This window comes from Hyposmocoma kahamanoa, unplaced genomic scaffold (genome assembly GCF_003589595.1).
Source record: "Hyposmocoma kahamanoa isolate Upper Pololo Valley unplaced genomic scaffold, ASM358959v1 103, whole genome shotgun sequence".
Lineage (NCBI taxonomy): Eukaryota > Metazoa > Arthropoda > Insecta > Lepidoptera > Cosmopterigidae > Hyposmocoma > Hyposmocoma kahamanoa.
The window spans coordinates 1,953,023-1,975,776 of NW_020653344.1; the positions used below are offsets into that span (position 1 = coordinate 1,953,023).

At 37.5% G+C, this 22,754-nt stretch overlaps 1 protein-coding gene across 1 annotated transcript in view; it reads left to right on the forward strand.

Annotated features, from left to right (window-relative positions):
• Nucleotides 1-22,339, forward strand: part of LOC113238471 (LARGE xylosyl- and glucuronyltransferase 1-like) — a 24,239-nt gene extending 1,900 nt beyond the window's left edge. Inside the window, exons 2-13 of the mRNA XM_026475298.1 lie at nucleotides 4,905-5,170; nucleotides 6,351-6,546; nucleotides 8,162-8,376; nucleotides 9,830-10,156; nucleotides 11,811-11,963; nucleotides 12,617-12,797; nucleotides 13,957-14,087; nucleotides 15,051-15,206; nucleotides 16,940-17,134; nucleotides 17,665-17,757; nucleotides 18,844-18,974; nucleotides 22,105-22,339. Coding sequence (XP_026331083.1) covers nucleotides 5,033-5,170; nucleotides 6,351-6,546; nucleotides 8,162-8,376; nucleotides 9,830-10,156; nucleotides 11,811-11,963; nucleotides 12,617-12,797; nucleotides 13,957-14,087; nucleotides 15,051-15,206; nucleotides 16,940-17,134; nucleotides 17,665-17,757; nucleotides 18,844-18,974; nucleotides 22,105-22,255 — 2,067 coding nt within the window. The 5' untranslated portion in view covers nucleotides 4,905-5,032 and the 3' untranslated portion in view covers nucleotides 22,256-22,339. The remainder of the gene's footprint in view (nucleotides 1-4,904; nucleotides 5,171-6,350; nucleotides 6,547-8,161; nucleotides 8,377-9,829; nucleotides 10,157-11,810; nucleotides 11,964-12,616; nucleotides 12,798-13,956; nucleotides 14,088-15,050; nucleotides 15,207-16,939; nucleotides 17,135-17,664; nucleotides 17,758-18,843; nucleotides 18,975-22,104) is intronic.
• Nucleotides 22,340-22,754: the final 415 nt, after the last annotated feature.

The following is a 22,754-nucleotide window of genomic DNA, read 5'->3' on the forward strand; positions in this document are numbered from 1 at the left end:
CAGTATGATACTTATAGCTTGAAAATGCATTAGCAAAAGCTAGCTGTGACCATTCATTAAATAATATAAAGTCATAGAAAATAAAGCTATGCTACGAAATTATAATAATATGGCGTTTATATTTTTTACCACTAAATTTGCCTAAAATTTAATAGTAATATAGGAAATGAAACTATTAACAAACCTTTTGTTTGAAAAAACAAATATATGCGATTTAAATCCGAAAAAATAGTTTCATTTCCTATGTGTAACAATCACGAAAACTCAAGAACTCGATATTTAATAATAATAACTAATAATTTAATAATAATAATAACTTTCATTTTATTCATTCACAAATGCTAGCTTAAAGCCGGATTTACATTTGCCTGACGCGTCATGACGCGTCGGAACGGTATCGTTTTCATAAATTTAATATGGTTAGATTTATATTAGTGTGTCGCAATCTGACGTGACGGCTTATGTTGTGTCTATGAAACTGATACTGCATACCATTCTTTTCTTTTTACATCCGGCTTTAACCGTGTTGTTTTCATATAAAATATACGAATACTTGTAGCCATACAATTGCACTTCGTGTTAAGCGAACGTAGCTCTGTATCAGCATCACTGGACGCTCTGTTGGCCGGTTTTTAAAAGTAGTGAAAGCAGTCTTGCTCGTGCTAATTTCCAATTACAAATCGTTTCGGAATAGATCCGTCAAAAGCCTCGAAATAGTAGGAAAATCCTTGACATGTCTTCTGAAAAAACTAGTAAGCCCCATGAATTGCAATATTGCAGTGTGGTTCTTCGAGAATACCGTCTACTCCTAGCTCGAATCCCAAAAATCAATACTGTAAAAAAATTGCATTTGCATTACTTCAGAGTTAGACCTCCTTTTCTGAGCAAATCAAGAACCTCTCTTAGTCGCAATAGTCCTTTTCCGAAGTAATATGCTGGAATCAGAATATATCATCTATTAGGTGTAGATGGCTGCATACGTAATTTATTGCTTCAGCTAAAATTTTGTTTATGGTGCGTTGAAACACGGATGACGCATTGACTACACCGAAAGGCATGCGAAATTGCCTGCCCGGTGTCACAAATGCCGTGTTTTCATTTTTCCGAGATCGGTATTTAACAATATCTGGATGCAAAGTCTAAGGGTCGTATTCCAGAACTCTACTCAATGCTCAAGTCAGGATCTGAGTATGATTTCAAGCACTGGAAATACGACCGTAATGGCAGGGACTTGAGTATGATTTCGAGTGCTTTAAACCATACTCAAATCCTGATTTGAGCATTGAGTAGAGTTCTAGAATACGACCCTAAGAATATAAAATATTTATGACTAGCGAGAGCGCCCAGTGGACCAACTGGGCGCCACGCGTAGTATCGTATAATGTTCCTGTACAGTTTTTCGGTTGCTGGTAGTGCTTGAACTAGTTTACGGTGCTGTATGTAGACTCCCAAATGACATTAGAATCATTCATCTCTTGACCCATCCCTGGAACCACTGGAACGTTTATTTGTTCCAAATTTGACATGCGGTAGGGTCAGTATACAACTGGATCCGAATTGTATCTAATTGATTGAAAGTCACATTATCTCCGTGACTAACGCGTCTTTGTCACGACTCGTAGTTATTTGATTGACGTCGATCGATGAGCCTCCAACTATTCATTGCTTGAGTTGACAAACCTGCACGAAGACGCTTGCAAGATCTTTAGTAAAACTGTAGTCTCCACACAACAGATAAAATTGATGCTGTAGAGGTCCCCTAACAGAACCATTAATAAAAACTTGTCCCGTATACATGCTATTAGTAATAACTAAAATTGCTTTATTGCCCTAGCGGCTTCCCGAGTATCTTGTTCCGTCGTGAGCAAAAGTTTAGAGTCTCTTGTAATAAGCTCGAATATTAGACATATTGGAGTTTTATTGATTAGAATGTTCATCTGTTCATTCAAAGTGTGCCCAAGTAAGACTGGATGCTTATGCACGCTGTTCTCGAACACAAAAAACACAATAGCTTCACAAACTCCTTGTAATTCTATCGTGGCCGTAGTTCTCTATATCGCTGGAACCAATTCCTCCCCAAACCCCTCATCAATGGCAGGTCATCCTAATTAAAGCAAAATTTAATCTTTTCAGAACTTTGACACTCACTACCGAGATATTGTCATGGCAGGGGTGTCATTCACCAAAACTGTCATACCATGTCTTTCTTTAGAGTCAACAAATTCAGTTCAGTGAACTCTCAAAACTGTGTCACTATTATTCTTATTGTTTAGTTCTTTACAGGACAACGCCGAACACGTCATTTTACTGTGACCTTGTTTAAAGCAGTTATTACGTTTCATAAGGGCCTTGGGACATTTGAGACTCCCCAATGTCCCTCGACACCACAATTAAAGAATTTAATAGAAGAAGTGCTGTCGTGCTGTACGTACCGTGTACGTTGTTCTCTACTATTATTTAAGTTATATGATTATTTAGATCTTCAATTGACTCACGACCTCGACCGTTGTTACTTGGCGGTCAGGTAACACGACAGAATAATACTGTGACACCTTTGTTGCATTGATATTTCATTATTCCCTCTCATCTCTGCCGAGAAGATCGCTGCGACGTGCCATCACGTCTGTCAAACGACGCAGAATTTAGTCGCAACCCGTCTTCGTCGTATTAAAAGTTTTCCCGTTATGAAATGTGGCTTAGATCCTAATTTCGGGAATATTGAATCAAATATACTTTCCAGGATAAATCCTTTTATCTAGATATTCCAGAACGGTACATCATTGAAGAAATGCTTTTAAATTAACTGTTTTCGGCTCACTCGACCACCCCACCAATGTCCCTCCATTTATGGTATTACTAATCGAATAGTATCGATTAATAACTCGGGTCATTTTTAATAAATCGATTTGAGAATCAAATGGATATTGAAATTAAATATATTCTACGCTAATTCAACTTCAAATTATAACGGTCGATGAGAGTGTTAATGGTGTGTTTATGTATTCAGGGAGGTTTGACCCGAAATTTGCGAAAGATGTGTAAATAAGTTCCTCAGTGGAACCATAGATATGGGCTTTATATAATTTATTGCCAATAAGTGTAAAAGTGCAGCAGTTTTACAGTTTGTGCCAGTTGCTCGGTCATAAACAATTTTTAATCACCACAATCATTCATAGTGTGAACTTGTGATTTATGGGCCATGCATGTCTCAAGTCTGATATTTTTTTTTTCAATGATGTAAGTAAGTAGTTTGTGAACTGTGAATTGGTAACTTTTTGTATGATAGGTTCTGCCACTAATCAACATTCTTAACATCCCGTATCATATCCAATACACTATATTATTGTAGCCCAAATGTTATTGTCGCTACCCGCATCAGTAGTAGTAGCCGCTATTTTTTTTTTGTTGAAGTGTGGGATATGTTTGCCAATCGCCAATTGGCGCAGCGCACCCGCCAACTGTTCCCCAAAGTGCACCAGATGCACAGAGGATATATAAATACCATTTGTATGTCCCACGTACTTAACATGTTAATATTAAATTCATATCATAACGTCAACTAAATGTGAACTTTTGACTAGGCCCAAAAAACAAAATTTCTAGAAATAATTATATGACAATCTTTAATTATACCTTTATTTTACAACAAAAATTAGTTTAGAAATAATAACTCTTTCATTAAAAAAAGACCTCAAAAGTTCGTGGAATTACATCTATTTGCCAAGTTTTATTGAAATCGGTTACCGGAAAATGCGCGAAATCGTATTCATCCCCTAGTTTGTCACCCTTAGAGGTGGAATATTTTCTTCAAATTGAAATTTAACCAATACTGAGGTACCTTCTTTCCAACAAAAAAGAATCATCAAAATCAGTTCACGAATCCTATTCCTATAATATTTTTACGTTACGCGATTACCTATAATCGCGTAACATACAATTGGATTTAATATAATTGGAATTTTTTTGCTGTAGCTACGTGAGAAATCTATTAAAGATTGTCTTCACTCAAGCCGCTGACTAGAGATGTCACTTTAATACTGTAATTAAGTTTTATTGAATGTCAGGATGTTTCACCACCATGATATTCAATTGTTTTTTGTGAAATTACTCCTCAATTTCATCTAATTATTAAACAATAATCACTTCGATCCACTTGGATTCGAACCAATGTCTCCCAGCAAACTGTGCGAAACGCGATGCGAACTAAGCCACGGAACGAACCAACGGACCTCACAAACTAATTTTTATTTCTTATATTTTAATTGTGTTCCCGCCATTTTGACTTGATCATTCGGATGTCCATAGCTAGAGAAGGTACCTAGGTAAGTAGCTAGGTAAGGTAGGTAGGTAGTGAGTGTCAAAGGTCCCGCTACCCGCTGCAGTAAGGGATTGTGATTATAGTAATTTCATTAATCTGTTTTGATTATGTATATAATCGCGAAGTTAGATTAAATAGTTTGGTTAGTTAAAAGTTTTCGAAACCACTGGAGATATTACTTCAACAACACTGAACTCGCTGCATTTGACTAAGTTGGAATTGAATAGTAAATTCGAATTAAGCAGATGGAAATATTTAATATAACATTTTGTACAAGATTTTGTTGTATTACGCATCCATTCATAATTTTTTTTATAAGATTTATTTATCTCATGTCTTAGGCTTTGATGACGAAATCAAAGTACAAGGAGATGTAACATAATTTGGAGATGTTATAAGTTCTTTTACCAGTAAGGAGCGTTTGTTGTTCGTGAAAATAATGATGATAATGTTTTTAGAAAGTGGAGCTTTTGCCCAGGTCTGTAACTTTGCAAGCTTACTGCCACAAATATAAGGATTAAGAATAGAAATTCGCGTCAGTTTGAACAACTGTTTATAACATATGTTGCATTTTATTTTTTTACAGAAAGGTAGCACAGGAGTACAATAAGATAAATGTACCAAAAATAGTACACAAAAATTCGCATTCACAATGTGGTGGTATATTTTCTACGTAGACCCTGGTTAGGGGTGCTAATAGGACTATGGCTCACAATGGTGTCTGCGCTCTGTTACTGGCGGCTGCTTTCGAGGATCAGTGTACTTGATGCACATAACAGAAGCCAACTGAACAGGTCACCATACAGTATGCCACGAGTTCTATCAGTTGACTCTTTAACACACCGCGCACAGGTAAGCTAGTATAAGTTTAATGAATAACTTCCCAAATTTTTGGGCTCAGCCACCCACTTAGGCAAAATTTTAACGCCCACCACCAAAAAAAAAACACGTATTTTTATATATTAGTATAACGCAGAAGATAGTAAGGAAAAAAATTATATATATTATGAACTTAGTGTAGTTTATATAGATTATAATATCAAGTGACGGGTCGGAGAAGTCGTGCGCCTTATGGTACACACCTAACAGTTGCATTTAAATCGCATCGCGAACTTTATTTAAATCGCAAAAATTTGAGTGGCACTGCCACTGCGCCCGTCACCCTGAGACATAAGTTGACAAGTCTCATATGCCTGTAATTTCACCAGCCCTTCGAAACCGGAACACAGTAATGCAAACATTACTGCTTGGCGGCATAAATAGGTAAGGTGGCAGTACTTCCCTGGACGAACTCTTTCACAAGGAGCTCTACTGGTACTAGATAATTCATGTTTTCTTATGCGGTAGCACCCACTGGATGTAATCAACATCCGCCAATTGCGTCTGATGCTCCTACCGCCGCCCTAGGACTCTTCAGCGCCCACTGCGGAGCGATGGGGACCACTTTGGGAAACTATGTCTTAATGTATTATCGTGTTAAAAAGCCGTGGTAGCCTCATGGTTTGACCTACTGCCTTTCAAGCAGAGGCCGTGTGAGTTCGAACTCAGTTTCGCACCTCTTAGTTTCTCGGAGTTTATGCACGAACTTTAATTTTGAAGTATACCATGAGCTTTTCGGTGCAGGGAAACATTATGAAGGGTCACTAAAACTGCCTCCGTGGCCGAACGGTTACCATGGCTGGCACGCTGAGGTCCCAGGTTCGATTCCCGGGCCGGGAGAAATATTTGTATGGTCTACATTTGTTCCTCTCGTGAGTTTGGGTGTAGTTTGTGGTTGTCTACTATGTGTGTGTCCATGGTACCCGCGACACAGGGTTTCCTTAGTGCGGGGCTATGTTGAGTATGTGCGTGTTATAAAAAAACTCATTTCTTTAAAACATAATTCCCCGCACTGATTTTATCGGTTTTTTCTTTTTAATAATATAAGCTCATATCTCTTACAAGACATCCATAAGTTTAACTAATGAATTTCTGGCTTTTAAATGTATCTTTTCAATAACTTATTTATATATTTTAAAAATTTTTATTACAGGGTAGAGACGAAGGTGCACTATGTGAGACTATCCACTTGTCTTTAGTATGCATGGGCCAGTGCACTCGACATATCACGCCGATGTTGAAGTCCTTGCTGCATCATAGACAAAATCCGTTACATTTCCATTTGATAGTGGACTTTGCCTCTGAGAAAATGTTAAACAAATTTTTTGATACTTGGGACTTACCTGATGGTTAGTATGTGTTGTTGTTCCTAAGGCTGTTTTGGAGTAACCAATGTTACTAACGAGGAATCGCATTAAACCGGTTAAAATAAGCTTTACGTCCTAAACAATAAGAGTGAAAAGAACTGTGTTGTTTGTTTTGTTATGTTTTTGAAATCTAAAAGCGTGTGTATTTGTTTTTTTCAAACAAATCAATGTTTCGAACTCTTCACATGTCCCTTGGCCACGGCTGACCTTTTACAGTCCCGGGGGACCAATAAAAGCGCGGACCCGTATAGCGCCACACAAACGTACCCTGTGTTGGTTACAAGCAACCGGCAACTAGACGCGATTGGAACTTTTTTTTAATATATAAAATATAGGTGCGCATTTGACCTCCATCTGACCTGATGGAAAGTGACGATAGAGCATTCACACCTAAATAATGTCTATTCACTCTCGCCTTGAAAAGGTCCAAGTTATAGATCCCCAGTAGATCGCCCTCGTCGGAATCCGTACTGGCGATCACTGAGGAGGTCGTTGTCTTGAAGGTACGATAGGAGACGGTTATTGAGTACGCGTTCCATAGTCTTGCAGAGTATGGAAGTAACTGAGATAGGCCTATAGTTGACAGGGTCAGCTCTACTTCCCTTTTTTGGCACAGATTGCACGTTTGCAAGCTTCCACGACCTGGTAACTACACCAGTCTCAAGTGAGAGGCGGTACAGGCGTGTGAAAACAGGAGACAACTCAGGCGCAGGAACTAAGGGAATAAATGTGACATGTTAAGGTTGCAATTGTTCCACGTGGGACTGAGTACATAGAATTACTGGGAATAAATGCTTTGTTCCTTTGCGCATCACTGTACAAGATATGTAGATACATCAAAATAAAATTAGCTGCTTTATTTTGATACTAACGAACAAGTCGTACGCCTGATGGTAAGCGACATGCCTGTCCATAACAGTTGCAGTGCCACTCAGAGCTTTAAATCGCAAAGATCTGAGGGGCACCGCCGCTTCACTGGCATCCTTACCCTTCAAAACCGAAACACAGTAATCTCTCACATTACTGCTTGGCGGCAGAAAAAAATAAATTTTCATACAATTTATATGAAATCGACGGAGTCGCCGGTTTCGGCCGTTGGACACTGCCGCAGGTTGTATGAAAATAGAATATTTGCATCTAGTTGCTGGTTGCTTTTATCCACCACAAGACGCAATCGCGAAAATGTAAGAACTCGAAATGACTTTCGTTAATGCAGTATATATGAAAACAGTTTGACCATAGTTAGCGTTCATATTGATATAACAAAAGTGTACCTTTGCTCCCCAAAATTTAATATCTATGAGAAATGTGAGTTTTTGTTTTTGGAAATTTTTGTTACAGTCTACACAATGTTAAAACTATTACAAATATTCTTTGAGTTTGAGTCTTATTGCTTCTACGATACTTATTAGTATTTGAAAAAATCGATGTTTAGCAAAAGTTTGTGACTCTGTTTCGTTGTCTTATACTCGTTTCTATGAATGCAATTAAGACTAAACTTTAATGCTGTAATTTTTGAGCACAAAAATCTTCACGATACTTGTATTAAACGATAATTGCTTGATCGAAAATAACTTGAAAAAATATTGCATTTCAGTCAAGTATTCATGCTACAATGCACAATATGAGCTCCCGAAAGTAGCGTGGATACCAAACAGTCACTATTCTGGAGTTTATTCTTTCTTTAAACTCCTCTACACCGATGTTTTACCCAAATCTTTGGAGAAAGTCATCGTGCTGGATTCTGATCTAACGTTCTTGAGCGATGTCGCTGAGCTATGGAGTATGTTTAAAAATATGACTGATGAACAAGTAAGTTTATTATTATTTTTATGGGCTAGCATGACAGTGCGCGATTTGCGCAAGGTCCAAGGTATTGTCGCATAGAAAATTGCGATATCTCGCGTGTTATGTCGCTCTCGCGCAAGTCGCGCCCTGTCGTGCTTGCCCAGCAGGTTACACAAAATGTTACAAATATTTGAAGATGAACATATTTACAATTATATATGAGCTTCCAACACCTCAATTAGGAATATTTTTAAATACACGCCACACAGTCTAACATGGTGTTATAAGAAGCTGTTCGGTCTTTTCATAATTAAAGGTTAATATAATAACTATGGGACCAATCTTCGCATAACTCTTAAACAAACGCGAGCGTCAATATCTACATATCTGGCGCCGCTAACTAAAACGCGGTTAAGTGATAAATGGTCGATAACCAATTTTAACTGTTTTTAACCGACTTCAAAAAAGGAGGAGGTTCTCAATTCGACTGTATGTTCTTTTTTCTTTTTTTTGTATGTATGTTACGCGATAACTCCGGTATTTGTGAACCGATTTTCATGATTCTTTTTTTGTTGGAAAGGGGGTACTTCCATAGTGGTCCCATTTCATTTTGAAGAAAATCACCCACCTTTAAGGGTGGCTGTTCACGCATGAAGATTCATTTTTATAAATAGCGCCTAACTTTAATGTAGGAGCAATTATTTTAATGGTTGATTTTGCTATTTCTCCAATTCAAGGCGTTTTTCTCTCAATATACTTTGAGTAGTGAGAACGATTATTATTATCTCCAGTGTCAAGTCCTGTATCGTGGCGAACTAGGGGATATTTCAATAAAACTTAGCAAATAGACGTAATTCCCACGTACTTTTGAGGTCGGTTTTTTTAGTACTCTGTACTGAGATTATTAAAAGAGAATTTTGTGCTCTGTCTTTTATTATTTAAAACAGATATTTGACCATTTGTCACTTAACCGCTTAATCAGAAACATCTGAGGGGCACTGCCACTGCGGTCGTCATCATGGGACATAAATTGACAAGTCCCATGTGCCTGTAATTTCACTAGCACATTTTATAAACCCGAACGCAGTCAAGCTAACATTACTGCTTGGCGGCAGAAATAGGTAAAGTGGCAGTACTTCCTTGGACGATCTCTTTCACAAGGAGCTTTATTGTTGTTAAAATCTCGTGAATTCCCATGGGACATAATTTGACAAGTCCCATGTGCCTATGCGCTTGAAAACCGCATGAAGTTAATAACAACGGTCTGTGACAAACCTGTACACTGGTTGATGTGGGGTCAAAACCTGAACTTAGGAGGTTCCTGTGCACGCACAGGTTCTCCTCGTATGCCCTCGTACCGTAAGGTTCGGTAAGGAGGATCACCGTAACCAAAACGAATGTAGAAAGATACGGGGCTGTCCATTCTCGTTTGTTTCTATTCGACTCAAAAATCTGAATTTATTTATTGTTTTCACAGTTATTAGGTTTAGTAGAGAACGAAAGCAACTGGTATTACGAAGCAGACCGATGGCCGGCGCTGGGTCGCGGCTTCAATACGGGCGTGATGCTTTTGAATCTTCGCAAAATCCACACGACCACAAATTGGACGCTGCTGTGGCGAGAGGCCGTCAACTTTAACATAAAGAAGTTGACAAAAACCTCACTTGGAGACCAGGATGTTATAAATGCGATAATACACAACCACCCCCAAATAGTGTATAATATAGGATGTCAATATAACGTTCAGATGTCTACGCAGACATTGGCCAAGAATTGTTACGGCCAGGATATGAGAAGTGTTAAGGTACGTTAGGGGTTTTTTTTTATAATATTAAGTGACACGACGAGCAAATCGTGTGCCTGGTGGTAAACTACACGCCTGTCCAAAACAGTTACAGTGCCACTTAGAGGTTCAAATCGCAAAGATCTGAGGTGCACTGCCACTGCATCTGTCACCTTGAAACATAAAAAAGTGCTTACAGATCTGGGCCTCTGGGCTCGCGAGCTGCACACGAGCATTACGTTGTGCGATCTGTTCGCGTGCCGATCGCGCGCCACATATATTAACATTTATTTAATTCCATGCAGCACACGTGAGGAGAGCGTGCCGTGTGCGAGCAGCGCGCGCGCAACGTACATGCAGGGCCTGATGTGTACGCACCACCTTTAGTTGTGTGCCAGTTCATATTTAACTTCAATAAAAAACTAAAATCACTGAATATGTTCTTATAAATATATAAGAATATCTACAGTCGTCAGCCTCTGTCGTCGAACGGTTACCATGCTGGACTGGAATTTGTGGTTGTCTATGGTGTGTCCATGGCGTACGCGATACAAGTTATCCCTAGTGCGAGGCTATGAGTGTGTATGTTATTCTTTGATATCTTTTAAAGAATCTGCTCAGCCAAGCTTCCATTGTTGTCCATTTTTTTGTATGTAGGGTTGTTTGTACATACAATACCGACTACTTTGCAGGATTACATTACAAACGTAAACAACAACTTTTGTTCCAAGACTTTTTACAAAACATAATATATTTACCAAAAATACAGTTTTAAGTTTTTGTTGTACATACTATCTGACACTTTTTAGATCTCTATTTGGTAATCAGTTCAAACGTACAAGCGTCCTTCCCGACGACTCCCATCCCGCTCCTGCGTTTTGCATCGGACTGGTATTTGGGTCGAAACACAAAACTGCGACGCGAATTGCTGCGATGCGATTTCGTTCGGCAAGGCATCTCACTGCCACGGTTCGGGTAACCATTCCTTCGACGATCCTCAAACGTACTGAACATATTTTTTAAACTAGGTAGCGACATGGATCGTAAAAAGAGTGTTGCACTGCTGTTATTGATAAGAAAGTATAGGAAAAAAAAACACAAAGAAGATTAACACCGTAGGAAAGCGCGATGCGGAGCACTTCGCAAATTCTTGCGATGCGTTCTGCGAGCTCGTAGATTTCTGCGATGCATCGCATAACAGTTTTGTGTTTCGACCCTTTACGCTAGCACTTTCTTTTGTTACCGCACAGAGTTATCACCATATACAGTTATATTTTGTACGAAAGTAAAATAAGTTCTTAGGTGTTCGCGATTGTTACACATGGGAAATGAAACTATTTTTCCGGATTTAAGTCGCGTATATTTGTTTTTTCGAGCCCTTTACTTGGTCACTTGACTCAGTCAACTGTGACCATGGGACCTGTAAAAGGCTCGAAACGTTGCTGATTTCTCTGAAAAAACAAATATACGCGATTTAAATCCGTATTTTTACGGTTTCATTTCCTTAAATCAAGTTGTTTATGATGTTAGTAATATATTCCTGCGAAGCTGATAGTATTGTACAAATAACCCTGTACGTGACATCTGTTACAGTATGTCAATAGGTAATCAGACTTAGACATTTTAAATGAATTTTACCTTGGGGGATTTGTAATGTACATTCTGTATTTATCAGATAATTCATTGGAATTCTCCTCGCAAGTACGCCGTAGATGTGAAAGACGCAGATTTCTTTCGAAACAGCCACCTTTTTTATGTGAACATTGATGGCAACCTTCTGAAGAAGAAGCTTCATCGCTGCTACACCCCAGAAATAGCCACTACGTCTGTGAGTTACTAATAAATAATAATATTTTTTTTAATAATAATCACTTATCAGTAATCGCATTTGAGAGAGTTAATTTAGCTAAAGTATAACGTGGATATTCCCTTCTACAAACCCCGAGACTTCTCGGAACTGATTATATTTTAATGAACTTCCTCCTTGATATAAAAACATTATATTAATAGAAAAAAGGAAAGATAGTTAGGAGAGGTACAGTATCGATAATTTTACCATGCACATAAACTCGTGGAGTATCAAACTAAGACTTTTTGAGAATGGAGATTTTTTTTCCCTCGTCTACATGGTTCCTATCTCCCTACTTATATTATCGAATACTACTATTACTACCGACCGAAAGAATTGTTTCTAAGTGTTTGATCTTTGTATTAATAATTAAAATAAGTTTAATACAAATAATTGTAACGTGAGTAACGTGCTTTGCCGAATAAAACTGAGATTTCTCAGTTTTATTCGGCTAAAGTCACGTGTCGTGCCCTGTAAACTTGGCAATTTCGACATACGATACTTTACGTACGAGGGGTCGAAAAGTCTATAGACAACACTTTCCATAAAATGGACCGTTTTGAGTGTAGCGGTTTAAAGAACATAGAAAGTGGTAAATAAATGAATAAAAAATAAATTATATACGATTTCAGTTAAACAACAGTTCCAATCTGTGCGTCAGTTTCCATGCGATGGCGCATGCGAAACTTCGAACGCATATATACTACATGGACTACGCCTATAACCAAATAGATGCTTTTGACGTTACGCTGGTGCTGCAATTGTCTATGGACAGACTACACTTCTTTGAAAGATTCGTTAAGTATTGGGAAGGTGAGTTGTAAGTTATTAATATTGTACAGGTTAACAATGTAATAAAGAGGTGTAATAATAGTTGCTTCAACTTATGAAAGGGAAAGTTGGATCTTTAAGGAAAGCGCATGTGCAGCAGTGGAGGTCTTTCGGCCGGCTGAAGTGATGTTGATTTTATGCACACTTTCGTACCCCAAAGTAGTATTGCAGCTTTTTGTGACTCTCTGTATGGTCTGTGGAAAAATAAGATTTCATGCATCCTGTTCTGCCGTAAACATTTCGCCGTTTTGCGAAGTAGTAGAAACTATTTTTTTCTTGAAAAAGTATGAATATTCTTGTTAAAAGTCAATACTAGTGCCACCGACTCAGAGTCAAACAGTAACTTGTCAATTTTAAAAAATTAAAAATTTTATCTGGAAATACGTGAAATGTTCGTTTACAAAAACATTAAATTGGTAAGTATAAGTTTATTTAGGTATATTTATATATACTAAAATGCATATATGTAGGTATACTATATCGTTATTATTATTTAATAAAATAGAACGTTTTAATTTAACGTATTAATTTTGTTTATCTACACAATTCAAATTTTACTATTGGTACACTACGTATCCCGCTCTGATTAGTTTTCCTATATGTTAAAGGTTGTCTGGAAAAGATCGCTCTTAGCGATAAGGCCCACATTAGTTTTAAGCTGTCTATGTACTGTCTTTATTCTTGTGTGTGAGCAATAAAGTGTATATCTGTCTACGTATATAAGTTTCACTAGTCCGGGGCTATGTTGTGTGCGCTATTATTATTATCACTATCTAAATATTCAACTGAAAAATTACAATATTAATTTGATATTTGGGAAGTTATATTTATGCACTTACAAAAGCGTTAAACATCCATTTGCAAAATTATTAAATGTATAAAAATTTTCGATATCCATTTGCAATATTGCTAAATATTCACTTGCAAAAATGTTTAATACCTATTTGCAAAAATATAATTATGCGTTTGCAAAACGCATAATTATATATATCCATTTGGAAAAAAAAACGGTCCAAAATGTGCAAATTTGTTAAATATCCATTTTGAAAAAAGACAAATATTTAATTGCAAAAACGTTAAATATCTATTTTCGTACATAAAAAAAAATAATATCACTTACGAAACTGTATAAATTTGGCAGGGCCCATAAGTGCAGCTATCTACCTTTCGGACTGCGAACTAAAGGAGCTGGAAGTCTTCATCCAGGAATACTCCTCAACACTTAGCATGCGACGCAACATCGGATATCACCTGGTTTTTAAGCACGATTCGGTACTTATATGTTTATTTTCTATTTAAGATTAGTCCACAATCACAATCTTAGTTCATAATATATTATGTATTGCATGTATCGTTCAGTTTCACTTCTTAACTGCTGGCATAATGAATGCAGCAGCCAAGATTTAGTTTATTAACAACGACAATGTTATTGAAAAACATATAAAATGGTTAGGTAACTGTATAAAACTTAACGTTTTTTTTGCTAAGTTTCTCACTAATACACACACATATCAAAGTGAGTAATACTGTGTTAGCAGTTAAAAGCACAATTAAAGTAATAATAATATAAAGGCAGGGGGTCTACGCGCACATAACCCCTGAGTCTCCCTGGGCTCAGGGGTATCCATAAAGATTTCCCCCCCGTCAAAAAAAAAAAAAAAAAAGGGGGTCTACGCGAAACAACAAGGCAAAAAAGTTTGGAAACTGTTATCTGTCAACGCGAAAGTTTCAATGTATAATTGTTTTGCAATGCTCCAGAAGATGGCGCTACCAGTATCTTAGATAGGTACATTCAAAATATAACCAGGGATCCGTTATTCACTCGAGGTTGCGCGATAAGTGCCTACCACTGAATGTATCGCCGACAGTGCAAGCGTTAACACAAGTCTTTCATTTACATTACAATCCTTGTTCATCCCTAACATTCGGTTCGACACGACTGCACAGGGCGGGCGACGTTATTTTCACCTCTCTGTGTGCTTAGGTTCCTTTTTCCTCGTAGTGAGCGCCTGGTGTTATTCGTTAGATTTAGTTGGCTATTATAGCGTAGATATTTTTATTTTATATGAGAGTGATGTATCTGCTAAGTAGTAGCTATTAAGTAATCTGTAATATTACCATAACCTTGTCTCTATAACTTCGAAGATATTATAAAGATATGTCAACGACAAAAAGTTTGCACCTTGGTCAAATATACACACTGTATATTGTATATTATGTAAATTGTGTATGCAGGCTCATTACCCGGTAAACTACCTGCGCAACGTGGCGCTGGAGCACGTGAACACTCCGTACGTATTCCTCATGGACGTGGATTTCGTACCAATGGGTGATATCTACCAGCATCTACGCCAGGCCATCAAGCTCACCAACCCTTATCCCCAGAAGAAGGTGAGCTACTGACATACTTTACTTTTTTGTATGATACTAAGACGACAGACGAACAAGTCGTGTGCCTAGTGGTAAGCGTCACGCCTGTCCGTAGCAATGGCAGTGCCGATCAAAGGGCACTGGCACTGCATCCGTCACCCTAAGACATAAGTTGAAAAATCCATGTGCTTGTAATTTCACCAGTATCCTTACTCTTTAAAACCGGAACGCAGTAATGCTCACACTGCTATTTGGCGGTAGAAATAGGCAAAGTGGCTCTACCCTGGTCGAACTCTTTTACAAGCTCTACTGCTACTTACTATCGAGATATCGATCCCTGCATTTCTCACACTTATAACCACTGGATATATTTACACACAAGATACTTTTTCGCTTAGATGCTATTTTGAAATTGTCTTTTTAATAAAATTTTTATTGAATTTATATTCAATTATTTGTTGTGTGAAATTACACCACTAGTTTGTTATAATTATTAATACAAAGATCAAACACTCAGAAAAAATTCTTTCGATCCGGCCGGATTTGAACCGACGTCTTCTTGCTAGAAGACGTGCCAACTAAGCCACGGAACGAACCAGCAATCTTTTTAATTTTAAGACAAACGTCATCACCGATTCGAAATATAATTTGTAGTACAAAGTTAGTTTTAGATAATAGTACTACATGCAGAGTATCCAATGTCCTCATGTAAACTTTCATTATAATTTGAAGTTTTTGTTTCTGTTAGTGAGACAAGACTTAGTACTAATAAACTTGCAAGGAACTATAAGGGCTTTCATATACAGACATAAATATATTAAATACATATGTTATGATAGAGTTGATTCCTTACAATTTCTTCAATAATAGCCAAAGATGGGTAGAGAGTTAAAACCCAATCAACCCGCCCGAGTTTATTCTTACTCAAAAAGCGGGTTTTAATTTTTTTTCGGCCCTAAACCGTGGGTAGGAACGGCTAATACGGAATTTGGTATAAGTCCATACTTATTAGAAATTTTGATATAAAAAATCTTTTTAAAAAGACGAAAAGGAGACAACTTCACACAATACCTTAAAAATCCTGTGGACTCATTCTCACTTACTACTAGGGATACACGTTACGATTCGGTTTTTATAAAATTCGATTCAAGTGTATATGATAACGAGTCTTTGTATAAATTCAACAGAAAAGCGAAATTGTAAGTAAGCAATAAACATTTTGTAATAATATCATTTACATTTCAACAAAATACGATTTACAAATATTTGGTTGTAAATAGTCATTGTTCTCTGTTTCGGGCGTTAATGGATTTTAACCCGGCCTTAACAAAGCGCTGGGTTAAAATCCAGGCGGTTGCCCGTCTCTAATAACAAGTACGCGTGTAGTGTATATGTGTAGTGTGTATACGTGTAGTGTAGTTTATATGGATAATTCAGGTTTTATTTTTCAAATGCGGTAGCAATCCCTAGACGACATCAACCACAGAACACTACACTCACAAGGAGACATCAACGCCGCCCAATTGCTTCCGAGGACACTTGCCCCCTTGGACACTTCAGCCCCCACTGGGGGGCCAGTAGGGACCACTGTGGGAAATTATGCCATATATTTAATCGATATACCGATATATGATCTCTAAAAATAATTATATATTTACTTTATAATAAAAATGTTGGACTGTCAAATACAAACGTTTCAGAAATGTGCTTCGAAGATAAGTACATGGCTTTCAACATGATTATCGACGTTCCAGTGCCTTGTAGTACCGGCGTTCGAGACGGCTCGGTACCGCGCGTCGCCACCGCGTACGAAGATGGCGCTGCTGGCGCGGTTGCGTGCCGGCCGCGGCCGTGACGCCGACGTCGCGCCCTTCCGCCTGCAAGAATGGCCCAAAGGACACAGAGCCACCAATTACTCGCGATGGATAGACGCCACCAAACCTTACGAGGTAAAATAAAAATTAAATATGGTCAATAATCAAATAAAATATATCTGAAATTGACATTTATTATTCAATGTCAGAGATAATATTATAATATCAAGTGACGAGACGATCAAGTCGTGCGTATGATCTTTAATCGATACGCATGTCCATAAAATCTTAAATGTCAAGGATCTGAGAAGCACTGCCACTGCGCCTATCACCTTGAGCCATAAGTTCACAATCGTTTTCGCTCTACAACAAAATTAGGAACTAAAATTCTGACGTTTTCGCGGTATTTTTTTTTTCAACCAGACAAATACAACAAAATGGGAAAACAATATGGCGCCACCGTCTATGCGGCACGGAACTAAAACCGAGCGTGCTGTACTTTATTCACTCGAAGTAAATTAAAAAATTAGGTACTTTTTACTCCCTAGATATATTTATCTAGGGAGTAAAAAGTATCTATTGATAAAGGATGCACTTTACTCCCGCTACGTAAGGCTATATGAAGTACTTTTAGAGCATGAGAAGTAAAAAATTTATTATTGCAGGTTGATTGGGAGCCGGACTACGAGCCGTACCTCGTGGTACACCGGACGGTGCCGTTGTATGACACACGCTTCTCAGGGTTCGGCTGGAACAAGGTATATGTTAATAGATACACATACCATTACTACACTACACATACTAACGTCACGGCCGATATATTTAGATCCGAAAAAATAGTTTATCATTTCCAATGTATAGCAATTGCGAAAACCTAAAAACGAATACAGATGTTATTATTGATACAAAGGTCGAATAAGCACAAAGAAAAATTCCTTTGATCCGTCTATTTTTATGATATCAAGTGACGGGAGGAACAAGTCGTGCACCTGATGGTAAGCGACACGCCTGTCCATAACAGTTGCAGTGTAACTCAGAGCTTTAAATCGCAAAGATCTGAGGGGCACTGCCACAGCGCCCGTCACCCTGAGACATAAGTTGACAAGTCCCATGTGCCTGTAACTTCACCAGCACCCTTACCTTTCAAAATCGGAACACAGTAATGGTCACATTACTGCTTGGCGGCAGAAATAGGTAAGGTGGCAGTACTTTCCTGGACGAACTCTTTCACAAAGGTGTCTATGGCTACCAAAGGGAAAAGTCTGAATTCGAACCAGCGTCTGTACGATACAAACTAGTGTAGAATGGGTTGTAGGGGCATACAGTTCCTTTTCTTTGTCTTTTAGCCATGATTGAAGGATCGTGAGGAAGTTGAGAGTGTTTTCTGAGTATCACTGAAAGAATAAAGAGTTGACGTACTGAAAGAACCTTCTATAATTTATTGCGCTCGTCGGTCGGAAACAAGAAAGATAGAAAAGAAGAAAATTTGAGAACAGCCCTTTGAGCACACTCGAGTTTAATCATGAGTTGTAGGTGTACCCATGGTGCACCGCCCCATGACGAGATGCAGTATCCTATAATGGATTGGCATAAGGCAAAATAAACTGGTCTAAGCACAATGTGGTCGGCAGCATGTCTAAGCGTAAAATATTTATAAAATTAAAATATTTATGAATACTTCATTATCTATGTATACTTTTTTAGTCTGTATACTTTAGTATAATTTTAAGTAATATTGTAGAAAAAAAAAGTGGTGTAAACCACTTTTGCGCCGATAGCCTCAATTATATAAAGGTTATAATTACCACAAACTTGTCCATTTAACGTTTACCTCTCGCCATTAGGTGTCGCACATAGTTGAGCTGCGCGCGCAGGGGTTCAAGGCGGTGGTGCTGCCTGACGCGTTCGTGGTGCACACTACGCATGCGCCCTCTGCCGGCATCGTCGCGTTCCGTGCCAACAAATACTATCGCATGTAAGTGTTTACAAATTTTACATGGTAGTATGGACCAATAATTCAAGTGGACTGCTAATAGCGATATAAGACAGCGTAGTCAGGTATTTAGTACCTATTGTTATACCAGATGTCGCGGTGAGTACCAAATAGCTATGTTTTTGTAACCAAAATTTGTTTTACATTGACAAACTACAATTTATCAAAGCTACTCTAATTTCTAGTGATAACAAACAAGTCCACCAGATGGCGCTTATTGCACAGACTTGTATATTTGCATGCAGCTATTCTTTTTAATTGTTTAGAATTAGCGCCATCTAGCCGTACTAGCAAGCATTAATTTATAAATTAATTTGTAACATACAATGAGATCTTTTTTTTATGATACCAAGTGACGGGACGAACAAATGGTGCGCCTGGTAGTAAGTGACACACCTGTCCATAGCACTGCCACTGCGCGCGTCACTGTGAGGCATAAGTTGATAAGTCCCAAAACCGATACGCTGTATTGCTCACACGCATTAATGCTTGGCGGCAAAAATAGGCAACTTTCCTGGACGCACACTTTCTCAAAAAAAAAACAAAATTATTGACTTAACTTAATCTAGGTTACATATATCAATGCTGGTGAACTTCTTTTAAGTATGAAAACACTTGTGTCACAAGCCACCACTACTGCTATTTAAAAAATTTAAAACGTTTTGAATCTTTTGACACGCATATTTGTCAAAATTCAGATTTTTAAAAATTCATTGTCAATATAAGTTTTTATTGAATTGATATTCAATTGTTTTTTATGTGAAATTATTCTACTACTTTCTTATAATAATGAATACAAAGATCGAACACCAGAAAAAAATACTTCAATCCGGCCTAGTGTTGTTAAAAAACTGTTTTTTTTCTCAGGTGAAAAAAAGACAATGAGAATAAAAACATGAAAAGAAACCGTTTTTTTTCTGGAGTACGTTTTTTTTTCTAAAACTATGAAAATAAAAATATGACAATAGTATTTTTTTGACTACATTTCCTCTTTTGTTGTTAATATTATTCTTCATAGATAAATTGCTCAAAATAAATGGGCAACACTCAATAGTGTTGTCAATTTGTGGCGAATTCCACAAATTACGGGGTTTTTCAACTCGATTGGGTATTTTGTGGGATTGACGCTATGTGGGGAAAATGCGGAGATTCTAACATTTTACCCTGTTTTTTAAATTTATCGGTTGCTGTTGCATCGCTACTTTAATGATTACTGATAAAAACACTACTTATTTATTTATTTAAGAGCGATATCGATGTTTTTTTCCAGATCGTACATATCCCTTATATAGCAACATTTACGTAGAATTATTAGCAAGCCGCTTATGTAAAATTATTGGGTAGGATTTGAATGAAGGAAGCGAAGACACAGAACATTTCGATGATATTACAAGTGTGGGTAACACCTGTAACAGTAGTAACACTAGTAACACCACAAATGAAGATTAAATTTTTGTTCTAATTATCATGGTAATTGATTTATATATATATATTCACATACATATATACATAAATATTTTTAAAACAAAAGTTAGTGGCTTATTTTATTTCAGTTATTCCATTTTAGTTTTTCTGAAAAAAAACCAAATTCAGAAAAAACCAGGGCGCTGTGTTTTTTTTTTCAAAAATGTGAAAAAAAATTGTTTTTTATTCCAGTTACAACACTAATCCGGCCGGATTCGAACCGACTTCTTCTAGCATACCGTGGCAGATGCTATAACAACTAACAGATTTTTCTATGTGCTTGCTGTCCTGTCTTTCTTTGCATTTGGTTTTTTAACGACTTTTTAGCCATAGCGTCATCTATAAGAAATTTATGAAAGTATTTCGTCGCCCAATTAGATACGTTTACAGGTACCAGTCCCGGCTAGAGATGTCGCTAATCATGGTCAATATTTGGATAATATTAATGTATGTTTCATATTAAAGAGGAATTAATTTATGTCCACGGCCATTTACATATAACAAATTACTTTCAGGCCATTGATCAACACCATCGAAAATGTGAGACAGGTTTTTGACCTTTTTCAGAGGTACAATCATGGTACAATCTATAGTATGGAGATTAGCAGTTCTCTTTAATTATAATAGTCCGTGATACTACCTGTCAATGTCAGAACAAAGTGAACGAAGCTATTAATGCGAATTTGTTAAAAGTCCTGATTTAGCTGAACCATCGAGTATATAATCAGAAATAGAGACGAAATAAGGGCCATACACTCCTGGTAACTCATCAGTGATACATCACTTATAAATATCAACTCTCGTTTGCACTGAAATATAGACAGCGCCAACAACTGACCTGTGGGTGTACGTCTCCGTATATTACAAAAATATTCTCTAAGTAATAATAATAATAATAATAATAATAATAACGCACACACTCACATAGCCCCGCACTAGGGAAGCCCTGTAGCGCGGGTGCTATGGACACACATACACAACCACAAATTACACCCAAACTCACGAGAGAAATAAATGTAGGCCATACAAATATTTCTCCCGGCCCGGGAATCGAACCTGGGACCTCTGCGTGGCAGTCCGGCATGGTAACCGTTCGGCCACAGAGGCAGTTAAGTATTATAATACAGAAAATATCTCTAACAATGGCGTGCTGTTCCTTTCGGTGGTGTGGGGAAAACAGCAAAACATCTAATTACAAAACAAATGGAATCAAATTTCATCGATAATTAAATATTAAATATATAATTTTGCAATTGCCGTCCATTATAACAAAGCTCAAGTTAACTGGTCGATATGAAGTGAAACAATTGACGACACTCAATGCTGACGCCCGTCAATTGTTTCGAATTCGGACTAGCCAACCGGAGCGCAGTTGTCACAATAATGATATGGCAGAATAGTTTTCAAACAAATTAAATGACATTTCGTCTCTATTTCTGGTTATATACTCGATGAGTTGAACAAACAACATTAGGACAATTATAACTAACCAGTGGAGGAATTTTACAACAAATGTAGTAACATCGTGATATTCAATAAACTTAATATTAAAACAATTTGACATTAAACTCTATGTGAATCGTGAGGTGAAATTTAATTACAACATTAAAATGATCGGTAATGTTGACAGTGAAATGTTTATTTCCAGTTGCCTAGCTCAAATAAAGCAAGAGTTCCTGAACGATCTCACGCGCAAGTACAATGTGAGCTTTGACATTGTCAGCGGCAAGAAGAAGTACGACGAGTACGCCGATATAGCCAAAAACTTATTCCTGAACGAAGCTAAAGATGGGGTATAGTATATACTAATGGATAATAGAAGGAAATATCCAAGTTAATGAAAAATCGATGCTGACGACGGATACATAAACAGCATCAAAATACCTGTATTTCTGCCGTCCACTAAATAAAACGCGGCTAAGTGACAAATGGTCAAATATCCGTTTCAACTAGAAAAAGATAGAGCACAAAATTTTCTTTTAAAACAGTTAAAATTAGTTAACGTGTTCAACTTATCGGAACTTACCCTAAGGACGCGTTCCCACTAAGTCGTGACGACAGATTGTCGTGCAGTTTACAGTGTCGTGGCTTGTATATTTAAATGAAGTTGTTCACATATTAACGATTAACTGTCGTTCACGATTTTTTATCGTTACAACGACAAACTGTCGTCACAGTGGGAACAGCTAGAACGACTGTCGTCGAGCTATAAATAAACGTCACGATAAAAACGTGACGACAAATTGGCGCAGCTCCTATTGTCGTCACGATCTAGTGGGAACAGCTAGTCACGACAGT